At 41.6% G+C, this 25956-nt stretch overlaps 1 protein-coding gene across 3 annotated transcripts in view; it reads right to left on the bottom strand.

The window, feature by feature from the left end:
* The window catches only part of scaf11 (SR-related CTD associated factor 11), a 57657-nt gene extending 33210 nt beyond the window's left edge, over positions 1–24447 (bottom strand). The window contains exons 1-6 of one of the 3 annotated variants that reach the window (XM_033038132.1): positions 24193–24408; positions 14202–14286; positions 7849–8030; positions 3663–3829; positions 1105–1182; positions 788–870 (exon numbers count right to left, since the gene is read on the bottom strand). In XM_033038132.1, coding sequence (XP_032894023.1) covers positions 788–870; positions 1105–1182; positions 3663–3829; positions 7849–7873 — 353 coding nt within the window. In that variant the 5' untranslated portion in view covers positions 7874–8030; positions 14202–14286; positions 24193–24408. Of the gene's footprint in view, positions 1–787; positions 871–1104; positions 1183–3662; positions 3830–7848; positions 8031–14201; positions 14287–24192 lie in introns of all 3 variants that reach the window. The other 2 variants (XM_033038130.1, XM_033038131.1) reach the window with 2 other exon arrangements.
* Positions 24448–25956: the final 1509 nt, after the last annotated feature.

The raw sequence follows: 25956 nt of genomic DNA, 5'->3' as shown, positions 1-25956 counted from the left end.
TTGGTTTTGCCAGGACTACGCAGCTCCAGACATCCTTGTAATCTTGACCCAAAACTAGACCAAAAAGCTGCATTTCAAAGACAAAGTCAGATTATATGTCTTCGACTATCAGGCAACATTTGACACAGCAGGGCATCAAATTACTTGGTGAAACGGAGGTCAGTAGGCAAAGGAAGAACATTCTCAGGGTTGGAATTGTACCTCACAAAAATGGCAGATGATGCAGCTGTCAGAGGTCAATTATCCCAGCCCCAAAACATCACCCCCAGACCTCTTCAGCGTGGCGTCCTAGACCCAATCACCTTCACCTATGTCCTTCCATCATAAAGACAGAAGCTGGGAAGTTCATGATGATTGCACACTGTTCCATTCTACTGGCAATTCCTCAGCAATCAACAAGACATAACATCCTAAGTGGGTATGATTGGAGGCGGAATAACAAGGCAGTTAAACGGGAGGTATATACATTTTTAAAAGATCACAGAATTAAGGATTACATTGAAGTGGCACCAAAAAAAGGAGCCCAAGGGCAGAGCAGCCATAATCATACTGAATGGCAGGGCTGGCTTGAGCAGGACTACTCCCCCTTCTATGTTATTGTGCTCTTATGAACTTTGTTGAGAGTTAGGCAGGATTGATAAAGTTGCGTATCCTACAAGATAAGAAGTCCATGAGTTTAATATTCCAGATCCATTAAAGAAAAAGTCTTCTCCAAGCAGAGCATTGTGAACAACAGTTACTGCAAAAAGTGCTTTAGGAATTTCTCAGAGGACTCTGCCATACAAACCTTGTGACGCTAACATAATGTGCTTTACTACTGCTATCCCTCTGCTCTCGTGAATTTTTAATTAAGCACTGCTTCACTGGAATCTGAAATTTAAAGAAAAAGAGATTAATCTTAGTTTTTTTTAAAACATGATATACTTCCTATTTCACAGTCTCAGACACACATTATATTTCCTTTGTTCATTTAAGATTGGACATTCTTGTATCTTCAATAATATTCCACTGAACTATATCTTTACCCAATGCTTGGGTTCATTCTTTTTTAAATATTTAACATATCTGCATTTACACAATTATCAAACATTATATCAATAATACCTTTGTGTTACTCTTTATATTGTCTTGTTTGTACACCACACTGAAAGGTTTTCTGTCTATTGGGCAGGAACTGAGTTTCTGTAAAACAGATTTAAAACAATTGCAGATTTAAATTCTGTATAAGCCACTCTTCTGTTTTCCATGGTATGATCAGTTTTTACATTCCAGCAATGAAACCAACAGGAAAAAAATATTCATTAGCTGATAACTCTCACTTTCATTTTAAAATGTAATTGCAGAATGGACAATGGTGAAATGTCAACAGTTTTATTTTTAAACTTCAACTGGAGTATTGTTTCCCCATTCATTCCCATAGAATTCTGGACCATTGCTAGATTAGTCATAGAGTCGGCACAGACACAGGCATCGCGGTCAACCATTTTCCTGTCTACCGTCAAGTACCTATCCATACTAATTCCATTTGTCGGCACTCAATCCGTAGCCTTCTATGCCCTGGTCATTTAATTACTCTCAGTAAATGTAGTGAGAGGACCCGAATCACCCATTCAGGCAATATGATCCATATTCCAACCAGCCTTGGGGTGAAAAAGTTATTTCCCTGATCTCATCTCCACCCTTATCCTAAACCTATGCCCTCTAGTTTTGTATACATATGCCAGAGAAAATGTTTGTGACTTCTCCCTTATCTAAGCTTCTTGCATTTTAATATATCGACCATCCCCCTTCAGTCTCCTCCATTCCAAGGAAAACAAACTCAGTTCACCCTGTCTCTCCCAACTGAAATGTTCCATCCTAGTCAACATCCTGATCAATCTCATCTGTACCTCCAGTGTAGTCACATCCTTCATATAGTTTAGCAACCATGAATATCTCCCACCATCATATCAGTCACCAGACACATAAACGGAGTAAATACTATCACTATCAGAGGTCAAGCAATTGGTTTTCTGCAGTATATGACTCATGCCTTACTCTCCAAAAGGGGGGGGGGGGGGGGTAGGAAAGACTGTTGTGGTGTACTTAATAGTACATGTCTAAATGCTGGTAGTGAACAAGGTAGATTGGCAAAATATATAACAATGGATGCATATTGAAGCATATTTTAGTCATTAGTGAAATATGGTGCACAGAGGGGAAGAAAGACCAGCTGAAACCATTCTGGTCAAAGGGTTTTAAGATACAGGACTTTAGCTTAGTTTGGAGATACAGCTTGGAAACAGGCCCTTCGGCCAACTGAGTCCACACTGATCATTAATCATCCGTTCATGATAGTTCTATGAGATCCCAACTTTCGCATCCACTTCCTACACACGAGGTGCAATTTCACAAAGTCCAATTAATCTACAGACCTGCATGTCTTTGTGATGAGGGATTAAACCGGAGCACCCTGAGGAAACCCACGCTGAGAGGGGAATATTGGTTAAAGAAACCATCACAGTGAAGGGAAAGGTTGGTCAGATTATGGGGTTAGGAGGGAGATAGATCAGCCATGATTGAATGGCAGAGTAGATTTGGGCCGAATTCTAATCCTATCACTTAAGTTCTTGTGATTATCAAATATAGTTAAAACAATTTGAATTTCAGAAAAATCATACTGTTGGAAGTGCATTACTGCTTCCCCACAATCCAAAAGAAACACCAATGCATAAAAGGAGAACATTTTCAACATTTGCAAAAACAATGCATCCATCAGTGATTGTGGGAGATTTCAATCACTAACTATAACTAAAATACTGCCAGTGTAAATCACATTAGGGAGAACCTTATCTAGCGACGATGGAATAAGCAGAACAAGTAGTGTGTAAATACAACCTTGGTGGGTCGAACCAGCAATACTGTTTTGTCTTGCTACTTTTAATGAAGCAAGTTGTGATAACGGTAATGCAAAAACAGTTCATCTGTCTGAAGAAGGGTATCGACCCAAAACGTCACCCACACAACCATATTGCTGGTTTGACCCACCAAGGTTGTATCCAGCTTTTTGTGTCTATCTTCGGTTTAAACCAGCAGTTTCCTCTTACACATTTCATGTGCTCAATTCCTGGGATGGGTGGATTTTCTGGGCAGAATGATTAAGTGGACAGGAGTGATATACTTTCTGGCTTGCTGACAACCGTGCCAATTGCTGCTTCACTGATAGCCACTAGCTACTGGTTGCCGTAGATGTCGAGTAAGTTCAAAGCTAGTTAATGTCCCTCTAAATTTCCGTAAATCAAAAGCAAACCATGTTTGTTCTGACATGCTGAAACATGCTGTAGATATTGCACAGTAAGTGTCTCTCCCTATTCATCAAGGATACCAAGAACCTAGCATAAAATGCTTCAACTGGCATACTTCTCTGGTGAGGAATATCAGCATTCGTACATTCTAAATTTGGTGAATACATCTATTGCGTGTATTTTCTTTCCCAATCATGCGAACAAATCATTTGAGTATATACATCTCAACTGGTTTAATTACATCGTCTGTGGTACCCTGCATGACTAAGTCACATAAACACCTCTCAATACTGTTACATTTCCACTTAATTTCTAAATATATACAACATTTTTAAAGTTAAATTATTTATAATGCTATTCAATTAACAATTAGCTTACTTCAGCCCATGTAAGAATGCACCTCAGGCAAAAAACATGGGAACAGTTCTCAGGAACAGCTACCTCTTGTTCCACAAAGAGGTTCAGACAGATAGGGCACCAGTCAATTTGATCAGTGGTTGGAACAAACAATCCATTATCAGCGTGTTCTTGTTCATTTTCTTCACCTGTTAACAAAATTAGAAAAGTGTTCAATTCCATTTGTGCAATGAATAAATCAAAGTAAGACGAGGAAGTCATATTTAAAAAAGATTTAAGATGTACCCATAAGGACAATAACATCTAGCATAAAAATACAATTATTTTAGGGATGGACATTGACAAAGCAACTTCAAGAGGACTGCAGTGGTGATTGTGGGTTAAACAGTAGTGATCATATAGGGGCTGGCATAAAACAGAAACAAATGTAATCATGGATGATTCTAATCTACAACTGTCACTATCTACGACTCTATCTACTACACCACTACAATCTACTCTATAAAACCAGGGGAATTTATAGTGGGAATCAAATAAATAACAGACCAATTGGATTGATATTTTGCTTCTTTCCTCACAAAGGAAAACAGAAATCTCCTTCCAGAAATGTTTAAGAACCTATGGTCTAGTGAGGGAAGAACTAAAAAAAAAAATCAACAGTAGTAGGGGAATGATTTAAAGGAAACTGGTGGGTGATAAATTCCCAATGCCACGCACTCTGAATCCCAGAGTATTTATAGAAGTGGTTTTCGATACAGTGGGCGGATGGTTATTTTCCAACACTTGATTTACTAAAATCATGTTTGCTAATTTACTAGAACTTTTTAAATAATCTATCGAGTGAATTATGTATATTTGTACTTTAAGAAGTTTCGAAAAGATCCCCCGTAGAAGACTCGTATGTAGAAATAAAGCACATGGGGTTGGAAGTAATCTGCTGCTGCGGATATAAATTTCAATGAGAGAAAGGAAATAAAGAGTTGTAAACGGGTCCTTTTTTGAGAGACAGGTAGGTGTGTAGGCTCAGTGCTTAGATCCCAGCTATTTACATATCAAATGTGTGTAGGTCTTCATAGCGAGATACCGTATCTTAGGTATTATGTGCAGTTTTATCTCCTAGTCTGAGGAAAGTTGTTTTATTTCTATCAAGAGAGTGCAACAAAGGAGCAATGTCTGGGTTGGCAAGATGGACAAACAAAGAGAGATTGTAGCGACTGGGCTTATATTTGTAGTTTAGAAAATAAGCAAGAAACTCATTGGTATTTATAAAAGCCTTTACAGACTAGATGCAGGAAGGATGTTCCCAAGGAAGTGTGGGACAAGTGGGCTACTGTGGAATTGCTCAACCTTTAACCAAATTAATTTCATGAGTGAAGCAAAAAACAAGCTAGTGGAGGAAAAAAAAACAAGCTAGTGGAATAACTCAGTAGAGTTTTTCCTCCACTCAGTGGAAGGAAATGTATAGTCTACGTTTTGACTCATCCGGATTGAAAGAGGTAAGATATCCAGTATATAGAGGCGAGGAATAGGGGAAGAGGGGCAACAGCTGCCAACAATAGGTGGATCCAGGTGAGGAAGGGTTGATTGACCAATGGAGCGAGGAGGGGGGGGTGGAAGGATGGTATTTCTCCAGACTGAGAAGTGATAAGTGGAGAGAAAAAAAATTTAGATTATGGAATCTGATACGCAAGGCAAAAAGTGGAACTAAAGGGGAAAGGTGATAGAAATAGTGTGGAATAGAGATTAGGACGGGGAAAGAAATAGGGTTATAGGGGACTTGGAAAGATCGGGGTTTAAGAGAATACCTTGGTAGATCAGAAGGAGCGAAAAGGACAGAATGCATTTTCAGCAATATTTTTAACACATCAAAATTTAATCTCAGAATCATTGAAATGTTCAAATTCCATATTTTAAATTGCAATAAAACAAGTGAAGATAGGTAATTTATTGCGACATTTAAAAAAGCACAGCAATAACATCAATATGTAGGAAGGGACTGCAGATGCTGGTTTACATGGAAGACACAAAATGCTGGAGTAACGCAGTGGAACAGGCATCATCTCTGGCGAGAAATAAATGGGTGACGTTTTGGGCCGAGATCTTTCTTCAGACTGAAGAAAGGTCTCAACCGGAAACGTCACCCGTTCCTTCTCTCCAGAGACGCTGCCTGTCCCACTGAGTTACACCAGCATTTTGTCTTGTCATTAATATGTATATTTTAACAGCACCAAGAAAGTACATTATTGGAAGCAGCTGATTTTGATACCTGCTTACACACAGCAAACATTTGAAATTTCCCATTTCATCTTCCAGAAATGAATCTACCAAAAAGGCAACTATCAGGATGCAAACAGATATTCACTTGATGAGCAAGTAGTTCCTAGTGCAAGCTGATGTAAGAAACAGATGGCTGTCATGACACACCATGTCAGTGAAACTATAACACATTGATTTTGTAATTATTTTACAATATTCAGGAAATGGATATTATGATTTGGGTTCGTAATAAAAAAAATCAAGTTCAATGTGATACTATTCTTTGAAGACAACTAAATATGTATATAACTATTTCATATATTTCAGAGTCATAGAGACATACATCACAGAAGCAGAGCCTTCAAATCACCTTGCCCTCACTGACCATCAAGTATCCATCTATACTTAGCCCAATTACCAGCACATGATCCATGGACACCGATACCATATCAATTCAAATGATCACCCAGATACGTTTTCTTTATGGTTGAAAGAGTACCTGCCTCCAGTACCTTCACATGCAGCGTGTTCCACATTATATATACATGACACGTTTATCTTCTGTAAAACTATACCGCTCGCCTATATTTTGTTGGTAACACTCCAGCTCTTGCAACATTTGATTTACACCACTTCAACAGAGATTAAGTAGGCCCTTTTAAAGTATATTGTGGCGGTACAGTATAGGTACAGGTATTCAACGCATACCCAAGATTTATAAAAATATGCTGTTATCAGTTACACAATAACAAAGGCAACCTTCTCACAGGACAAAGAGATTGAGACAGAATAGAAAAACGGAGACAAAAGTGGCAATGAATAATATTGAAAGTTTAAGAGTAAAAAAGTCCAAAAAAATGTAATGTGCACAAAACAGAAGATAGGAATAAAATATAATTAAGCTTTTATATAATGATTGCTTCCTTCAAGTATATATTTGGGAGGATACAAAACAAACCCCATAAGGAAAGGTATTTATGAACCACTGATTGTCAATGAAAGTTCTCAGATTCTGAGAAGTTAGAAATAGTCAAATTGTGCAATTTGCCTCATCCAGCTGATTTGGTCTAAACACATTTCCAGGAGTCCAATAAGCGGAAACAAGTTACTCAGTTATAAAATGCACAGTAGCAATCCACCGTTCTGAAAATTCCTCACTGAGATTTCATCAAAAAATACGACAATTTGCATAGTCAAGGGCAGTTTAGCTATGTGCCATCAACAAAATAGATCCATGGGGGACGATAAGTGTCTCTGGAAATGTTCTCAAACCTATGAAGAGTAACAAGGTCATGCTAAATAAAATCAAGAAAAGCTCCTGCAAATCCCTACACACAACCCAAACAACAGAAATCTCATTAATGGATGAAAAAAAACACACAGAAATGTTGTCGGTCCATTCTCTCCACAGATGCTATCAGACCTGCTGAGTTCATCTCGCACTTTGTTTTTTTGTTCAAGATTCCAGCATCTGCGGTCGCTTGTGTCTCAAATGGATGATCTCTTTTGGCTTGTATCAAAGCAGCAATTGATTAATTGCGGTATCAAGCAGCTCTGTAAACAGTTGTCATAAGGTATCGAAGGGGAATACACTCCAATGGCTGGAATCGTACCTTGCACATAGGAGGATGACTGTGTAGTTGCAGGTCAATCAATCATCCCAGCCCTAGGATATCCCTGCAGGAGTTCAAGGTGCTGTCCTAGACCCAATCATCTTCAGCTGCTTCATCAATGACCTTTTCTTCCATCATAAGGTGAGAAGTGGGGAAGTTCGCTGACTGCACAATGTCCAATTCCATTTGCAACTCCTCAGCAAATGAAGCAGTCCACGTCTGCATGCAGCTAGACCTAGACAACATTCAGACATGGGCTGGTAAGTGGCAAATAATACTTGTGCCACACAAATACCAGACAATGACTATCTCTAACAAGAGAAAGTCTAATTACCTACCCTTGATATTCAATGGCATCATCATTAATTAGTTCCTTGCCATCAACATCCTGGGGTGGGGGTGGGAGTCGCCAACGACCAGAAACACAAAGTAGACCAGCCACATAAATACTGTGGCTGAAAGAACAGGTGGGTGTTCTGTGGCATGATTCACCTTCCTGACACCCAAACTTGTCCGCCATCTGCAAGGCACAAGTCAGGAATGCAATGGAATAAAACGATTTGTAAGCTGGGTTTTAAACTAAATAGGAGGGAGGAGGGCACTAAGAACAAGATATCTAATATTTCAAAAGGAAATGAAAGAGCAGTGGTACAGGATCCCAAGGGAGAAAATGAGAAGCAAAGCATGACAGACTGGGGTGGTAAATGTAAACAAAAGTATGCAGCACAGAGTAAATCCTGAGTTATTAACAACTGTATAAAATCATCTTTATTTGAATCATGTAGTATTTGCATTAAGACAGATGGGTTGACAGCACAGAAAACATGATGCGAGTATGGTCTACTAGCGATATTGAGGAAAAGCTTGCAAGGTTGCCAGGATGGAGTGCTCTATATTTCAGATACTAAATGATCTAAAAGAACAGGCCAAGAGGGAAAGGAGGAAAGAGCAATTCTATTAATTAAAGGAGGTATCTGTGTGGCATTGAGCCGTGATATAGAGGTAGTGAATAGAATCACTTTGGATTGAAATCATGAATAGCAGGGGAGAAACACATATGGAAGTAGTCTATTGGCCTCCAAAATGTGACTGCTCAATAAGGCAGAGATTAAATTGGGAAATATTTAGGGGATGTTTGAAGGGACCTGCAATTATGGTAGGAAATTTTAATCTACATACTGATTGGACAAATAAAAGAGATAAGGGTATTGTAGAAGAATGTATAGATATATCAAAAGATTCCTTCTTCGAGCAGTGTGTTACAGAATTGACCTGGTCCATGTGCAATGAGGAAGGACTAGGATGAGGTCTTGTGGCTATAAATCCTCTTGGATGTAGTGACCATGTGAAATGATTCTAGATACAGTTTGATGATGAACACCAAAGGAGCAGAGCTGATGCCTTAAACTTAAATAAGGGAATTTATAATGGTATGAATGTGAGGTTGTCTAAGGTGGACAAAATACGCTAAAACACAGCTCAGTAGATGAACAGCGACAGATGTTAAAACAGCTGGTGCACAACGCTCTAATTTATCCCAATTAGAAAGGGGAATTACATAAGAAATAGATTCAATCTGTTGTTAACAAAGGACATCCAGGATAACTCTACATTGAAAATAGGACACACAAAATTGCAACACTGACAGAAGATTGTGAACATTTAGGATCCAGCACAAAAGACAAACAAGGGTGAAATTTGATTTTGAGATGAAAACAAGCTGCAAGAGTTTCTGTGGATGCACGTAGGAAGAAATCAGCTACAGTGAGCGTGAGACCTCTAGAGAATGAAGCTGGTGAATTAACAACTGGAAATAAGGAAATGACAGATACATTACATCAAATGTTTGAACCAGTCTTCACTGTGAGCGACATTGCAAATATCGCCATGATAATATAGGCTAATTTCAAATAAAATAGAGGAAAATCCCAATAAGAAGGAATAAAGGATTAGAGGAACTCATGGACAAATCATTGAGAATCTTGCATGTATATGTGACAAATAAAGTTGACTTAACTTGAGAGTCGATGACTGTACCTGAGGGTTTTAAAGGAGGGGGGGGGTGCAGAGATGGTGTACCCATTGGTTGAAATTTTATGAAGTGCAACAACTCAAGGGAATATATATTATGAGGATATTGAAAAGTATGGAGAAGCAAAAGACCCTTGATAGGCATGTGCATAGGTCCCTGATGATAGCAGACAGTTCAACAAAATAGTTAAAAAGGCACCTGGGATGCTTTTATTTGTTATCAAAGAAGAGAATAGAATACAAAGCACGAAGGTTAGGCTAGATGTATATACAATGATTATTCGTATACAGCTTAAGTACTGTGTCTAATTCCAGTCATCACACAGAAGGGAAGATGTGATTGCACTGGAGAAGATGACAAGGAAATTTACAAAAATGTTGCGAGGACTGGAAAATTATATCTATGAATAAAGATTGGATACTCCACGGTGGTTTTCTATGGTGCAAAGAGGGGTGGGGGGGAGACTTAATTGAACTGCATGGAATGATGAGAAGTTTGGATAGAGTAAACAGAAAACACCTTATTTTCTTAGCTAAAGGATTCAAAACAAATGGTTATGAATTTAAAATATTAGAGGGGATATTTCACCTAGATGATGTTTGGGGTCTGGAATTTGCAGCCCGAAAGGCTGGTAGAGTCTGGAATTCTCAACCCATTTAAAGAAGTGCCTAGATATGCACCTGAATCTGTACACAAAGCCATAGCTGGCATGGATTAAATCCTGGAATTTGAGATTAAGTTGGGTAGCTCTTTTTCAACTGGAATGGACATGAGGGCTGAATAGCCTTGTCAGAATTACTTCTGATTGTATAAATGATGGATAATTGCGATGACTTAAGAAGTTTGGAAGTTAGAAGTGACTTTTCTGTTATTTACTGTGATGTAGCTGATTCTATCCTTGACTATGAAGCTCTGCGGGTTCTGCCAAAGTAAGCTTGCTTAGTTTCGACAATGTTAATATTTCCTACAGCCTCAGTGGAAGGATATAGTGTCCAGTTATAAGATGCTGACTAAGCATAAAGCTGCGTTCTGGATGATAATCCTCAAATATTGTTGCAGCAGATCTATCAAAGTAGAGCAGGAGGGCATCTCCATTCACAAGTGAATTGAGCCTTGTCAAGAATGCAAGTGTTCTTGGAAATGAACCATTCATCCTAGAATTCCAAGAATGGCAGACTGCAGTCAGTGAATCTCAAGTATGGGTTTCTTGCTCCTCATTGGTTCCATGAGGTCTTGTCTAATTATCCATCTGGGCTGCATGTTGCAGGATTATCACCAGGCAGGGGAAGTAATCCTACCACATGATGGGGTTAATGAAGAATCCATGGCTTCCGTGCCATAATGCAAATGTTGTACCCGAGGAGCACTCCAATCTTCCAAGATCTACTGATGATGACGATTCCTGAAATTCCGTTGCTACTTTTAATTGCCATCGATATATTTCATCTGGACCTGTCAGTTTATCTCCTTCAAAGATGCTAAGCCCCATGATCAATCTTCTTTTACCCAGCTTATTCTTTCCATTATTTCATGTCCTTCTTAACTATATGATAATTTCTATGTTCATAAAGACAGCTACAAAATATTCATTAAAGACCCTACACATGCCATCTGCCTCAACATATGCATAATTTTTATCCTTAATAGACCCTACTTTTCCCTTATTGGTCTTTGCACAATATCTTTGGATCTTATGTGATTTTACTTGCCAATAACACTTTTTGCCCTCTCCTTTTGTTCAACTTTCCTATAATTTCACTCCTGCACTTTCTATATTCTTTGAGTCTTTCTATGATATTAAATTCCAGTTTTTCCCCTGTAATGTCTTATCCTACCTTCTAATTGCTTTATCATGTAGGACACAAAATATGACTGGGTCCCACGTTTTCTTTGATGATACATTTACTGAACCCCCTGAAAGGCCTTCTTGATTGCCTCTCATTGCTCTGAAACTGATATAACCTCAAGTAGGAATTTCCAGTCTATTACTAAATAGTTTCTTAGTCTGGTAAAATGAGTCCAGCCACAATTTACAACTTTTAGTCCTATTTTACCTATGCCCTTTTAAAATATTCATTCTTAATCGAATCGAATTATAAATGAATCCAGCCACAATCACAAAAGTGCTATCCTCCCCTAATGCAATCTCCTTCTGGAAAAACTAAATCCAGGCTCTTCGGCCCACTGAGTCTGCACTGACCAGCAATCATCCTGTACACTAGCACTATCCTACACACTATGGACAATTTACAATATTTTTACCGAAGCCAATTAACTCACAAACCTGTACTTCTTTGTAGTGTGGGAGGAAACCCATGTGGCCACAGGGAGAATGTACAAAGTCAGTACAGACAGCACCCATAGTCAGGTTCAAATCCAGGTCTTTGGCGCTGTAAGGCAGCAACTCTACTGCTGTGCCACTGTGCCACTCAAAAACAAAATCTTAGTGTTCTGTTGCAGTAATGCAATGCAAAAATGTTTTGATTTATCAAAAATATAAAATGCAAAAGAAGCCCTTTTTACTTAATCTGCACAAAGACTGGCTTCACCCAAACAGATAGCTGTGCAAATTAAGGAGTAGGAAGAAGCATTTTGAGACACCTGTTTGAACACTGATACAGGAAATATGCCCACTCTAGCATAGCTCCTTCATTTTATGTCTCACAACTCTACCATATATTTCTCAAGACGATAAAACACTTGACATTGGCTTACTGAACACAGAGCTTCAAATGTTTAAGCAAGCCGGCAGCAATCCTCCTTCAACCACAATGACTCGAGGATTCAAAAGCAACTGCCATGGTCACTCAAATGTTGTGAATACAAGTTAGGAATTCTGTACCTTCTACAACTTACACACTGACTAAATATAAGTAAATATTTGATTAATTAAACTCCCCCACTATTTACTGCCCTAGCATTCTGCACCTGTGTGTAATGTGCAAAAGTATGCCTCAATTTCCTCCAAACTATTTGGAGCCTCATATACTCCCAATTATTCTACTATCCCCTTTTAGCTCTTCCAATTACATTGTCATACTTTCATAATGGGTTTTGGGTACAATAAAGAAGTACTTGAATTACTGGCTAGCATCCAAAAGCCTGAACTATTGATCTGGAAACACATTCAAATCCTAGCATGGCAACTGGAGAATTTAAGTTAAGGCATCTGATTAAATCTTGAATAAAACATTGGTATCAGGAATAATAGCCCATAAAAAAAACTACTAGGTTGCTGTAAAAACTCATCTGGCTCACTAATATCTTCCAGGGACAGCTCTGGCCTAACACAAGACTCAGGACCCCACAAATACAGTTAACCATTACTTGCTTCTTTCACGCAAGGGCTAAAAGGGAGAGACAATAAATGGCACCCACTGACCGAACAAACAGTTTAATGATTCTCCTAATACATCTTCCTTCTTCATAACTGTAATTCATTCTAGAACCAATGTCGTCACCACTTCATTTTACTTGAAATTCCTTAATTTATCTGAGAACCCTATAAACATGAAAACAAAGCTGCAAATCTGCTACTGTCTCTGCAATAGTAATATTACTGTAACTCCATACGACAATCAATGTCTTTGGCTAAACCGGTCTCAGGAGCATCAAAACATTAGTGGTTCAAAATGGTGAATAAGTACCGCCTCAAGACAACAAGGGATCGGCACATCGCGAGATTAAATTCAACAAATACTCATTCTGAAATTCCTTGCACCAAACACAATGCCACATGGGGAGAGGTATGCGTGCATGTGTATGGATCTGAGTAAGAAGTTGAATGCAATCTGGAATGCACAGCCTGAGAAGGTGGTGGAGGCAGCTACTCTTGACATTTAAACAGCACATGGATGAGTACTTGAATCATCAAAACACAGAGAGCAATGGACCAAGTGCTGGTAAACAAGATTAGGAATGATAGATACTTAAAGATCAGCAATAAAAACGGTGAAATGTTTATTTCCCCCAACTGTGCTGATTGCTTCAGTGACTCGACAATTGCTCAAAATCAACTTTAAAAGTCAACAACTTTCCTTCAAAACAAGTCTTAACATAGGGCATCGATGAAACAATGTGCTGAAATTTCTGGCTGTAAATCTTACATTTGCAGAGTTCCTTCTGGGCTTCTGCTGTGATTGCCATAAGATCTGTCCTTAACCAAATATCTACTTCCAACAAAAAGCACAGTTGACCAAGAACCGAATAGTCTTTTCATGCAACACACTGTCAAATCAACTTTTCCCAGCCTGACCACATCTGAAGAACGAGGCATCTAATCATTCTCTGGACTACAGCAGAATTGTGATTATTCATTGGACAGCTAATCTTTCACTTGCTATTATGGTTTTCTGCAAACATGTTCATTTAAATCTTGCCAACAAGACGAGACAACCATATCTATTGTCTTTACCATCTGTACCTCGAGGCCCAAACATTGACCAAAAAGTGCCAGCTAGCTAAGGAGTAATGCAAGGAAGATGAACCCACATTTCAGCATGTATTTACAACAGCATCACAAATGCAGCCCTTTAAGTATAGTTGCTAAAAATCTGTAATTATAGTAGTAGAGCCAAAACCTGTTGCTTCCTTGCTATCACAATAAATATTTTTATAATTGATACATATGATCATGTATGGAATAAAGTACAAATTTACCTTCAAAATCGTCATTATCTGAAAACGATGTAGGTTCTGTTAATTTCCTGTCTCCCATCTTTTACATATAGTTGACAGCACAAAACTGCGAATTAAACAAAATTCAAATAAGTTTATTGTCTAAAACACCGTATACACAATAGTTAAGCATTCTCAGTATTGAGCTGGAGAGAGAACACATGCACATTCTTGAGTCTACAATGCACCTGCATTGGAAATTTTAGGTCCCAATACAGACTATTGGACTTTATCAATCCAGGAAAGGTTGGAGCATAGATGCAGAGCTGCTGCATCATCTTGCAGCTAAAGAATGCCACAGAAAGATGAGGAAGCCAAATAAAAATAAAATTAATATTCAACAGTAGATGTTAAATGAGCTGTGTAGCATCTCTTTTGCATCATGCTGGGCCTTCAACTGACTCTTCATCTCACCCTTTCAGACTGTCATCATCCTCTGGCTAAAACAATTTCCTCATCGCCCCTCCAATCCTTTTACCAATCATTTCAAATTTAAGTCCCTGGTTTTTGTGCTGTCACTTTGATAGGGAAAGAGAGGTTTCTTATTTACTCTATCAAGGCGCTTTATAATTTTATTCATCTCAATTAAGCCTGTCCTCAGCCTCCTTTTACAAAGAAAACACCTCTTGCTTATCCAACCTTTGTAAGAAGGAACTGCATATGCTGGTTTACACCGAAGTTGACACAAAATGCTGGCGTAACTCAGCGTCTCTGGATAGAAGGAATGGGTGATGTTTTGGGTTGAAGGGTCACGTCCCAAAACGTCACCCATTACTTCTCTAGAGATGCTGTCTGTCCCGCTGAGCTACTCTAGCATTTTGTGTTTATCTTGCTTTCAGAAAATATACGATTAAAGTACTAAAATCTGCACTAATTCCAAAGCAAGTACACGGGAGAATCTAGGCCTTCAAGTAGTGCAGTGAATCTATCAGCACTTCCAACAGTCTAATCATATTGTAAGTGGTCTCCAATGCATCCTAATAATATTGGAAATGAAGCATTACTTTGTCCTCACCCCTTTTGCACATTTCTTATGAGCACAGTTTTACAATGTGCAAGCACATGCAACCAGCACATAGCCACCTCCATCGTGCCAGTGCCAAAACACTCCACTGCGGCAAGCCTCAACGACTTCCGCCCAGTTGCACTTACCCCCATCATCACCAAGTGCTTCGAGAGGCTGGTCCTGGCACACCTCAAAAGCTGCCTACCCCCCACACTGGATCCCTATCAGTTTGCCTACCGCAAGAACAGGAGTACGGAGGATGCCATCTCAACGGCACTTCACTCCGCCCTCTCCCACCTCGACAACAGAGGCACTTACGTAAGAATGCTGTTCATCGATTACAACTCAGCATTCAACACCATTATACCATCAAAACTGATCACCAAACTCGGTAACCTGGTCATCGACCCCTCCCTCTGCAACTGGATACTGGACTTTCTAACCAACAGACCCCAGTCTGTTAGGTTAGACAAGCACACCTCTTCAACCCTCACCCTGAACATCGGCGTTCCACAGGGCTGTGTGCTGAGCCCCCTCCTCTACTCCCTCTTCACCTATGACTGCACACCTGTACATGGTACTAACACCATCATCAAGTATGTAGATGATACAACGGTGATTGGCCTCATCAGCAACAACGATGAGTCGGCCTACAGGGAGGAGGTCCAGCACTTAGCAGCATGGTGCGCTGACAACAACCTGGCCCTTAACTCTAAGAAGACCAAGGAGCTCATTGTAGACTTCAGGAAGTCCAGGGGCGGCACGCACACCCCCATCCACATTAACGGGACGGAGGTGGAACGTGTTTCTAGCTTCAGGTTCCTGGGAGTCAACATCTCCGATGACCTCTCTTGGACCCACAATACCTCAACTCTGATCAAGAAGGCTCACCAGCGTCTCTTCTTCCTGAGGAGACTGAAGAAGGTCCATCTGTCTCCTCAGATCCTGGTGAACTTCTACCGCTGCACCATCGAGAGCATCCTTACCAACTGCATCACAGTATGGTATGGCAACTGCTCTGTCTCCGACCGGAAGGCATTGCAGAGGGTGGTGAAAATTGCCCAACGCATCACCGGTTCCTCGCTCCCCTCCATTGAGTCTGTCCAAAGCAAGCGTTGTCTGCGGAGGGCGCTCAGCATCGCCAAGGACTGCTCTCACCCCAACCACGGACTGTTTACCCTCCTACCATCCGGGAGGCGCTACAGGTCTCTCCGTTGCCGAACCAGCAGGTCCAGGAACAGCTTCTTCCCGGCGGCTGTCACTCTACTCAACAACGTACCTCGGTGACTGCCAATCACCCCCCCCCCCCCCACCCACGGACACTTATTATTATTTATTCAAATCATTTGCTATGTCGCTCTTCCAGGGAGATGCTAAATGCATTTCGTTGTCTCTGTACTGTACACTGACAATGACAATTAAAATTGAATCTGAATCTGAATCTGAGCTGTCAGGAAAGTCTAGCAAATACCCTGCTTCCCATTAAAGAAGGACACGTAGACTCCAGGGAAAAGACCAGTCTCATTCAATGGACCAATTTAACTGGCAGTGCAATTTCATTATGTCAAATGGTAACACCACAATTTGATAGATATTTTCTGTGGCACACATATGAAAACAGCCGGTTCATTAGAATCTTGTGTTGAGACAGCTTGACACCCCAGAGAAGATACTTGGGAGACAGAGCAGGGTGCCTGGTGATGCAGAGTTTCTCTATCATGCAGACAACACCAGGACATTAGGTTAGGGGAAGCAAATTGTACACCATTACAAAAGTTGTTCATTCATGTTTCTTACTGGTGACCCCTCCCCAAGCACCATCAATTGATAAATGTCCATCCCTTTTAGTTCCAAATAGTCTAATCAAACCCCAACTTGCCTTCCCCCCCCCATAAATTTGCCAAGTCATCAGCTGTGCATTTCCAGCACCGATTCATAAATGGCAATTCATTAATTGCAATAAATGGCAACATCCATCTTTAGACTTGGTAAGGCAGCAGGTACAGTAAGTAGGTTTATTGGTCAAGTATTCACATACAAGGAATTTGCCTTGGTGCTCCGCCCACAAGTAACAACATGACATACAGTGACAGTTACGAATGACTCAGAAAACACTAAACATAATTAATAATGAAACATTAATGATAAAACATCATTGATCAAGCATGTGAACCACCAAAATACCAGATCAAAGCGAGGCTACAGATTTTTGGCTGTTGAGTAGAGCAACTACTCGTGGATAAAAACTGCTTTTATGTCTGGCTGTGGCAGCTTTGACAATCCAGAGTCGCCTTCCAGAGGGAAGTGATTCAAAGAGTTTGTGGCCAGGGTGAGAGGGGTCAGAGGTGACCTTACTCAATGGGGGGAAGGTTGCAGCCAATAACCTTCTCTGCTGATCGGACGATTCGCTGCAGCCTCCAGGTGTCGTGCTTGGTGGCTGAGCCAAACCAGACCATGATGGAGAAGTTGAGAACAGGCTCCGCGATGGCCGTGTAGAATTGGACCATCATTGCCTGTGGCAGATTGTGCTTCCTCAGCTGCCGTAGGAAGTACATCCTCTGTTGTGCCTTTTTGGCTACAGATAAAATGTGATGGCTAGTTATTTTCCTAAGGAGTTGAAACAGGTTATCTACGAAGTGGAAGAGGGGGGTTCATTCATAATCAAATGTAAGAATCTAAAAACTTTTTAAAAACACATTATCAAATGAAGCTGGGTTTTGTTGAAGGAGACTTGAATGACATGGAAGAGTAATTGTAATCTTGTGGCAGAGTTTACAGATAACACTTGTGCAACAGAAGGTAGACACAAAATGCTGGAGTAACTCAGCGGGACAGGCAACATCTCTGGAGAGAAGGAATGGGTGATGTTTCGGTCGAGACCCTTCTTTAGACTGATGTCAGGGGAGTGGGCGGGACAGAGATAGAATGTAGTCGGAGACAGTAAGACTGTTGGGAAAACTGGGAAGGGCGAGGAGCTGGAGAGAGAGGAAAGGTAAGGGCTATTTCAAGTTAGAGAAATCAATGTTCATATCGCTGGGTAAGGTACCCAAGTGTAAAATGAGGTACTGTTCCTCCAATTTGCACTGGGCCTCACTCTGACAATGGAGGAGGCCCAGGACAGAAAGGTCAGATTGTGAATGGGAGGGAGAGTTAAAGTGCAGAGCAACCAGGAGATCAGGTAGGTTAAGGTGGACTGAGAAGAGGTGCTCAGCGAAACAATCACCAAGCCTGCGCTTGGTCTAGCCGATGTACAGAAATTGACACCTAGTACAGCGGATATAGTAGATGAGGTTGGAGGAGGTGCAAGTGAACCTCTGCCTCACCTGTAAAGACTGTTGGGGTCCTTGGATGGAGTCGAAGGGGGAGGTAAAGAGACAGGTGTTGCATTACCTGCGGTTGTAGGGGAAAGTACTTGGGGAGGGGGTGGTTTCGGTGGGAAGGGACGAGTTGACCAGGGAATTGCGGAGGGAACAGTCTCTGCAGAAAGCAGAAAGGGATGGAGATGGGAAGTTGCGGCCAGTAGTGGGATCCCGTTGGAGGTGGCGAAAGTGTTGGAGGATTATATGCTGCATGCGACGGCTGATGGGGTGGAAGGTGAGGACAAGGGAGATTCTGTACTTGTTGCGAATGGGGGGGGGATGGTGAGCAAGAACAGAGCTGTGGGATATTGGGGAGACCCTAATGAGAGCGTCGTATATAATCGAAGAGGGGAACCCCCGTTTCCTAAAGTATGAGGACATCGATGATCTAGTATGGAAAACCTCATCCTGGGCGCAGATGCAGAGTAGACGGAGGAATTGGGAGTAGGGGGATAGAGTCTCTACAGGAAGCTGGGTGGAAAGAAGTGTAGTCTAGATAGCTATGGGAGTCAGTAGGTTTGTAGTAGATGTCAGTCAATATTCTGTCTCCTGTGGGAGACGGTGAGAACCAGAAACGGTAGGGAAATGTCGGAGATGGTCCAAGTGAATTTGAGTGCAGGATGGAAATTAGTCGTAAAGTTGATGATGTCAGTGAGTTCTGCATGGGTGGAGGAGGCAGCACCGATGCAGTTGTCAATGTAGCGGAGGTAGTTCGGGGATAGGGCCAGTGTACACCTGGAACAGTGATTCTTCGACATACCCTACAAAGAGGCAGGCATAGCTGGAGCCCATGCGAGTGCCCTTAGCCACGCCTTGGATTTGGAAGAAGTGTGAGAAGTCGAAGGAAAAGTTCTTAAGGGTAAGGACCAGCTCTGCTAGGCGGAGGAGCGTATTGGTAGATGGAAATTGGCTGATTCTGTGGTCGAGGAAGAAAAGGAGGGCCTTTAGACCTTCCTGGTGGGGGATGAAGGTGCAACAGAGATTACAAAAGGAATGAAAAGCCATTAAATCCACTGCCACAGTTACTATTTAAAGGCTGTTGGAGATAGTCTTGCACATTGAGCAAGCATGAGCGATCTTTAAAGATGATAATCCCAATTTGGAGTGTAGCATTATATGTGGTGACATTATAGCAAAAGTCACATTTTGCCATGCTGTTTAACCCAAATGAAAAAGAGCCTTGCATATTTCTACCGATGAATCCTTTAAGCGTCAATGATTCGCCACCTAGTAACAGTCACTTGAAAAACCCTAGCTTCAACACTGCAAACTCCAACAAGTTCAGATTTATTTCCATCATCATTCAAACACCAATAAAGACCCAAGCCTCACACCTTGCACGTCACCAATTTATCAACCAAAAATGGTACCACTTTTCGACAATATCAATTAGTAGCAGGAAAGGAATTTGTGACCACCAAGACTCCTCCACAATTCACGAAGAACATAACTCATCTGAGTGCAACCTAAACTGCATATTCCTACCTAACAGTGACAACCTTTAACCCCTTTGCTAATTAAGAATCTACCTATTTCTGCCTTTAAAATATTCAAAGAATCAGTCCCCGCTAGCCTTTGAGAGAAACAAATTAAAAAAATTCACAACACTCAAAAGAAAAAGCTGCATCTCATCTGAGTAACTCCTAATTCAAAAGGACACATTCTTTCCCTGTCCACCCTGTCAATGCTCTCACAACCTTCTACGATTCACGGCGAGTACCCCCAAACGGCAGAATGTGCATGTTTCTTTTATATTACAGTACAAAATGTACAAAATGATGAGAGGAATAGATCAAGTAGACAGAGTCTCTTGCCCAGAGTAGGGGAATAGAGAACCAGAGGGCATAATAGGTTTAAGATGAGGGGGGAAAGATTTAATAGGAACCCGAGGGGTAACTTTTTCATACAAATGATGGTGGGTGTATGGAAGGAGCTGCTGGAGGAGGTAGTTGAGGCAGGGACTATCACAATGTTTCAGAAACATTTAGACAGGTCCATGGATAGGACAGGTTTAGAGGGATATGGGCCAGGTAGGACTAGTGTAGATGGGATATGTTGGTTGATGTGGGCAAGTTGGGCGGAAGGACCGTTCCCACGCTGTATGACTATTAATTCAAAAACATACTTGTTAATAAGACTGTATTTTATTATTTCACATAGTTATATTAATGTATATTTTCATTTTGATCAACAATTATTGTTGACCCCTGAACACAATAAGAACTTTTACATTTAATCTAAATGGAAAAATCTTCTTTATGTATTTTAATTTAAAATGTTTTGTAGGAACACAATCCTTTTGTGCAACATGGTCCAGGAATAGGAATATAGAGACAGTACATATCAATGGAATTAAATGGAAGTGCTCCACACTCAGACTATTCATCTGCACTTTCACCACCTTCTTGGAAATGTTCTTTGGCAGACATTCCATTACAAAACGACGGACTACAGGAAAATCGGCAGTTTAGGTCGACTCATCTCCCTGCTACCTTCAGGTAGAAGGTACAGGAGCCTGAAGACTGCAACAACCAGGTTCAGGAATAGCTACTTCCCCACAGCCATCAGGCTATTAAACCTGGCTCGGACAAAACTCTGATTATTAATAACCACTTTCTGTTATTTGCACTTTACCAGTTTATTTATTCATGTGTGTATATATTTATATCATGGTATATGGACACATTTATCTGTTTTGTAGTAAATGCCTACTATTTTCTGTGTGCTTAAGCAAAGCAAGAATTTCATTGTCCTATACAGGGACACATGACAATAAACTCACTTGAACTTGAACTTGAAATAAGGAGAGTAGATGGAAAGCTGGAAAAATATAAATTCATCTATTTTTCCAGAAGAAATAGAAAAGCTGAATGCTTTAAAACATTGAAAGGTTGAAAAGCATGTTTGGGAAATTAAAATGCAAGTGTGACTGGAATTTGAAAGAAACATGGTACGCAGCATAAAGATTTGAATGCAAGCATACAACGTTACTGCAGTTACTACAACATCATGTACAGTGCCCCCCATATTGTTTGGGACAAAGACCTATCATTTATTTATTTGCCGCTGTGCTCCACAATTTGAGATTTGCAATAGAGAAAATAAAAAAATCATACGTGGTTAAAGTGCACATTGTCAGATTTTGTTAAAGGGTATTTTTATACATTTCACCATGTGGAAATTACAGCTGCGTTTATACAAAGTCCCCTCATTTCAGGGCACCATAATGTTTGGAACACATGGCTTCACATGTGTTTGTAATTGCTCAGGTGTGTTTAAAAGCCTCCTTAATGCAGGTATAAAGAGAGCTCTCAGCACCTAGTCTTTCCATCACCTTTGGAAACTTTTATTGCTGTTTATCAGCATGAGGACCAAAGTTGTGCCAATTAATGTCAAAGGAGCCATTATGAGATGGAGAAACACGAATAAAACTGTTAGAGACATCAGTCAAACCGTAGGCTTACCAAATCAACTGTTTGGAATATCATTAAGAAGAAAGAGAGCACTGGTGAGCTTACTAATCGAAAAGGGACTGACAGGCCAAGGAAGACCTCCACAGCTGATGGCAGAAGAATTCTCTCTATAATAAATAATCCCCAAACACCTGTCCGACAAATCAGAAACATTTTTCAGGAGTCAGGTGTAGATTTGTCAATGACCACTGTCCACAGGAGACTTCATGAACAGAAATACAGAGGTTACACTGCAAGAAGCAAACCACTGGTTAGCCGCAAAAAATAAGATGGCCAGGTTACAGTTTGCCAAAAAGTACTTAAAAGAGCAACCATAGTTCCGGAAAAAGGTCTTGTGGACAGATGAGACGAAGATTAATTTATATGAGTGATGGCAAGAGCAAAGTATGGAGGAGAGAAGGAACTGCCCAAGATCCAAAGCATACCACCTCATGTGTGAAACATGGTGGTTGGGGTGTTATGGCCTGGGCATGTATGGCTGCTGAAGGTACTGGCTCACTTATCTTAATTGATGATACAACTGCTGATGGTAGTAGCATAATTAATTCTTATATGCATAAACACATCCAATCTGCTCAAGTTCAAACAAATCCTTCAAAACTCATTGGCCGGTGGTTCATTCTACAGCAAGACAATGATCCCAAACACACTGCTAAAGCAACAAAGGAGTTTTTCAAAGCTAAAAAAGGATCAATTCTTGAGTGGCCAAGTCAATCGCCTGATCTGAACCCAATTGAGCATGCCTTTTATATGCTGAAGAGAAAACTGAAGGGGACTAGTCCCCAAAACAAGTATAAACTAAATATGACTGCAATACACGCCTGGCAGAGCATCACCAGAGAAGCCACCCAGCAACCAGTGCAACAAAATACTAAATATGACTACTTTCATTTACATGACATTGCTGTGTCCCAAACATTATGGTGCCCTGAAGTGGGGGGACTACTTGGTGAAACTAAAATGTATAAAAATTGCCTTTATTAAAATCTGACAATTTGCACTTTAACCACGTGATTTAAAAAAAAATTACAAATCTCAAATTGAGGAGTACTGAGAAATAAATAAATGAGGGGTCTTTGTACCAAACATTATGGAGGGCACCATACATGAGCGATCTCCCAATGCAAGGAAGGATACACTTAAAGGTAGAGGAAGTGCTAGATTAATTCCTGGGATGGGTGGTTTTACTTATAAGGAGAGGCTTGATCCTACTTACTCATTCGCCTCATCAACCACCACTCTAAAATTGTGCATTCAATGGGTTATTTCTCCCCATCAGATTTTTGATTACCTCCCATGTCCTGGATTATAATATTTTCTCCATCTTTGTTTGTTATTTTAGACCCATTAAAACGTATGGAACACTTTGCCTGTTCAATTTATGGTGGCAAAAATAAAGACCAGACTAATCCCAATTTTCAGAGAAACAAGGAACTGTAGACGCTCGATAATCTGTGTCCCATTTTTGGAAGCAGGTTACAACTCATCATTTTTTTTTCATCCTGATACATAATAAAAACCCAGCAAGAATGTCTGTTTCCAATACTCGTATTTTTTTTTAGCAAATGCCCTTGTAACCCTTTTACCAATTAAATCTGTGTCCTCCAGTGATTTACATAATTGCTAAGAGAAATAGGTCAGAGCTGTTGATCTGGCCCAGGCCTCACATTATTTTACACACTTTAACCTAACGTACAGCTTAGAAACATCACCCTCCAGTCTTGGCGACACCTCCACTGTTATCAGACACCTCCTGCGGCGTGTTGACCACACAAGTGCACACAATGCTCATTATTACTCAGTTCGGACACATTACCGCTCACTCCTCGACCAGATCGGTTATTACTCGCGGTGTTGTTTACTCGCTGCCCAGTGAAAACAAACACTGGCCTTTCTCTGCCCGCAGGACTGGCACTGTCTCCTTCCCTCCTGGGACCCGCGGCTCTGCTGCCGACCCCCTCGGCCGGCCATCTCCCCTGGCCCGGGATACAAAATGGAGGGCCGGTCGGTGGGCCTCCCTCCCGCCCGCCTGCGCCGGGAACAACAGACTCGCTCCCTGGGCCTCAGGCCCGAGGCCGCCGTCGCCGCCACCGCCGCTCACGCACTTGGTAAAGGCCCGGGCCCCGCTCACCCACCTCAGTCCGGCCGGGCCGCGCTCTCTCCGCTTCACCACAGTCCCCGTCACTCATGTGATCATCGTCTCCGCAACTGCTTCACCGCCAACTCGCTCCGAGTCCAAGACCGAGAACAAATCCGAGTCCGCCGCCCGAATCGCCTGAGAAAGTCGCTCTCTCACTGCGGAAGCGCCGGGCCCGAGCCTCACGTCCACATGTCGCTGGGGGAGGGGCAGCGGCGGCTCTTCCCACCCGCGCGGTGGCGCTGCAGCCCTCCACAATGCTCCTCCCACCCGCGCGGTGGCGCTGCAGCCCTCCACAATGCTCCTCCCACCCGCGCGGTGGCGCTGCAGCCCTCCACAATGCTCCTCCCACCCGCGCGGTGGCGCTGCAGCCCTCCACAATGCTCCTCCCACCCGCGCGGTGGCGCTACCGTCCTCCACAATGCACCTCCCACCCGCGCGGTGGCGCTACCTCCCTCTACAATGCTCCTCCCAGCCGCGCGGTGGCGCTGCCGTCAGCCTGTGATCCCCTCCACAGCCTGCAGTGCCGGACCGACCTCCGGGTGGCGCTGCCGTCGCCCTGTCGGACTTTCCCGCCTGTAGTTTCTGAGCGGCCGCAGGGTGGCGCATGGGGAGCACAATGCGGGCACCAAATGCTCTAGAGGAAAAGGGGAGGTGCAACGAGATCTGGGTGTGTTTGTACATCAGCCACTTAGCATTCAGGTACAGCAGGCAGTGAAGAAAGCTAATGGCATGTTGGTCTTCATTGTAAGAGGATTTGAATATAGGAGCAAGGAGATCCTACTGCAGTTTTACAGTGAGACCACATCTGGAGTATTGTGTGCAGTTTTGGTTTCCAAATTTGAGGAAGGACATCCTTGCTATTGAGGGAGTGCAGCGCAAGTTCATGAGGTTAATCCCCGGGATGTCGGGACAGTCATATGTTGATGGAATGGAGCGGTTGGGCTTGTTTACTCTGGAATTTAGAGGGTTGAGAGGGGATCTTATTGAATCATATAAGGTTATTAAGGGATTGGACACGCTAGAGGCAGGAAACATGTTCCTGTTGCTGGAATCCAGAACCAGGGGTCACAGTTTAAGAATTAGGGGTAGACCATTTAGAACGGAGATGAGGAAAACCTTTTTCACCCAGAGAGTTGTGGATCTGTGGAATTCACTGCCTCAGAGGGAGGCCGAATCACTGGATGTATTCAAGAGAGAGGTAGATTTAGGTCTTAGGGCTAAAGGAATCGAGATGTGGGGAAAAAGCAGAAACGGGGTAGTGATTTTAGATGATCTGCAATGATCATATTGAATGGCAGTGCTGGCTCGAAGGGCCGAATAGCCTACTCCTGCACCAATTTGTCTATGTTTTCTATAGGCTGGAGGTAGGAAAGTAGGCATGATTGCAATTGAATCTTTAGAAAACCATTGATATTAGGATTACAACACAAGAGGACACAAATCATCATCAGTGGTTAGGTTGGTGCTTTCAACACATTCCTCAATATTCAGTATGTTACAATTCACCCTCTGGCCCCCAATTGGATTTCCTATTTGAACATTTGAAAGAAATCTAGTCATATCGATTCGGCAACTGATGGAGGCAGCATTACATTACTTGCTTCATTAAGCTTGTCATGTTGTTGAAAATAGCACTTTGAATACATCAAACCATTCCAAAGTGCTGCCTTTATGTATCCCTGTTAATTTTATAAATTTACGCAAATCAAGTTAGACCTCACTGTTAACCATTTCCTCGTAATGTTTACTCGTGCAATTA

The sequence above is a fragment of the Amblyraja radiata genome, chromosome 19 (genome assembly GCF_010909765.2).
Source record: "Amblyraja radiata isolate CabotCenter1 chromosome 19, sAmbRad1.1.pri, whole genome shotgun sequence".
NCBI classification, from domain to species: Eukaryota; Metazoa; Chordata; class Chondrichthyes; order Rajiformes; family Rajidae; genus Amblyraja; species Amblyraja radiata.
The sequence above is the reverse complement of the archived record's forward strand: the minus strand, read 5'-3'. Positions and strand labels throughout refer to the sequence as shown.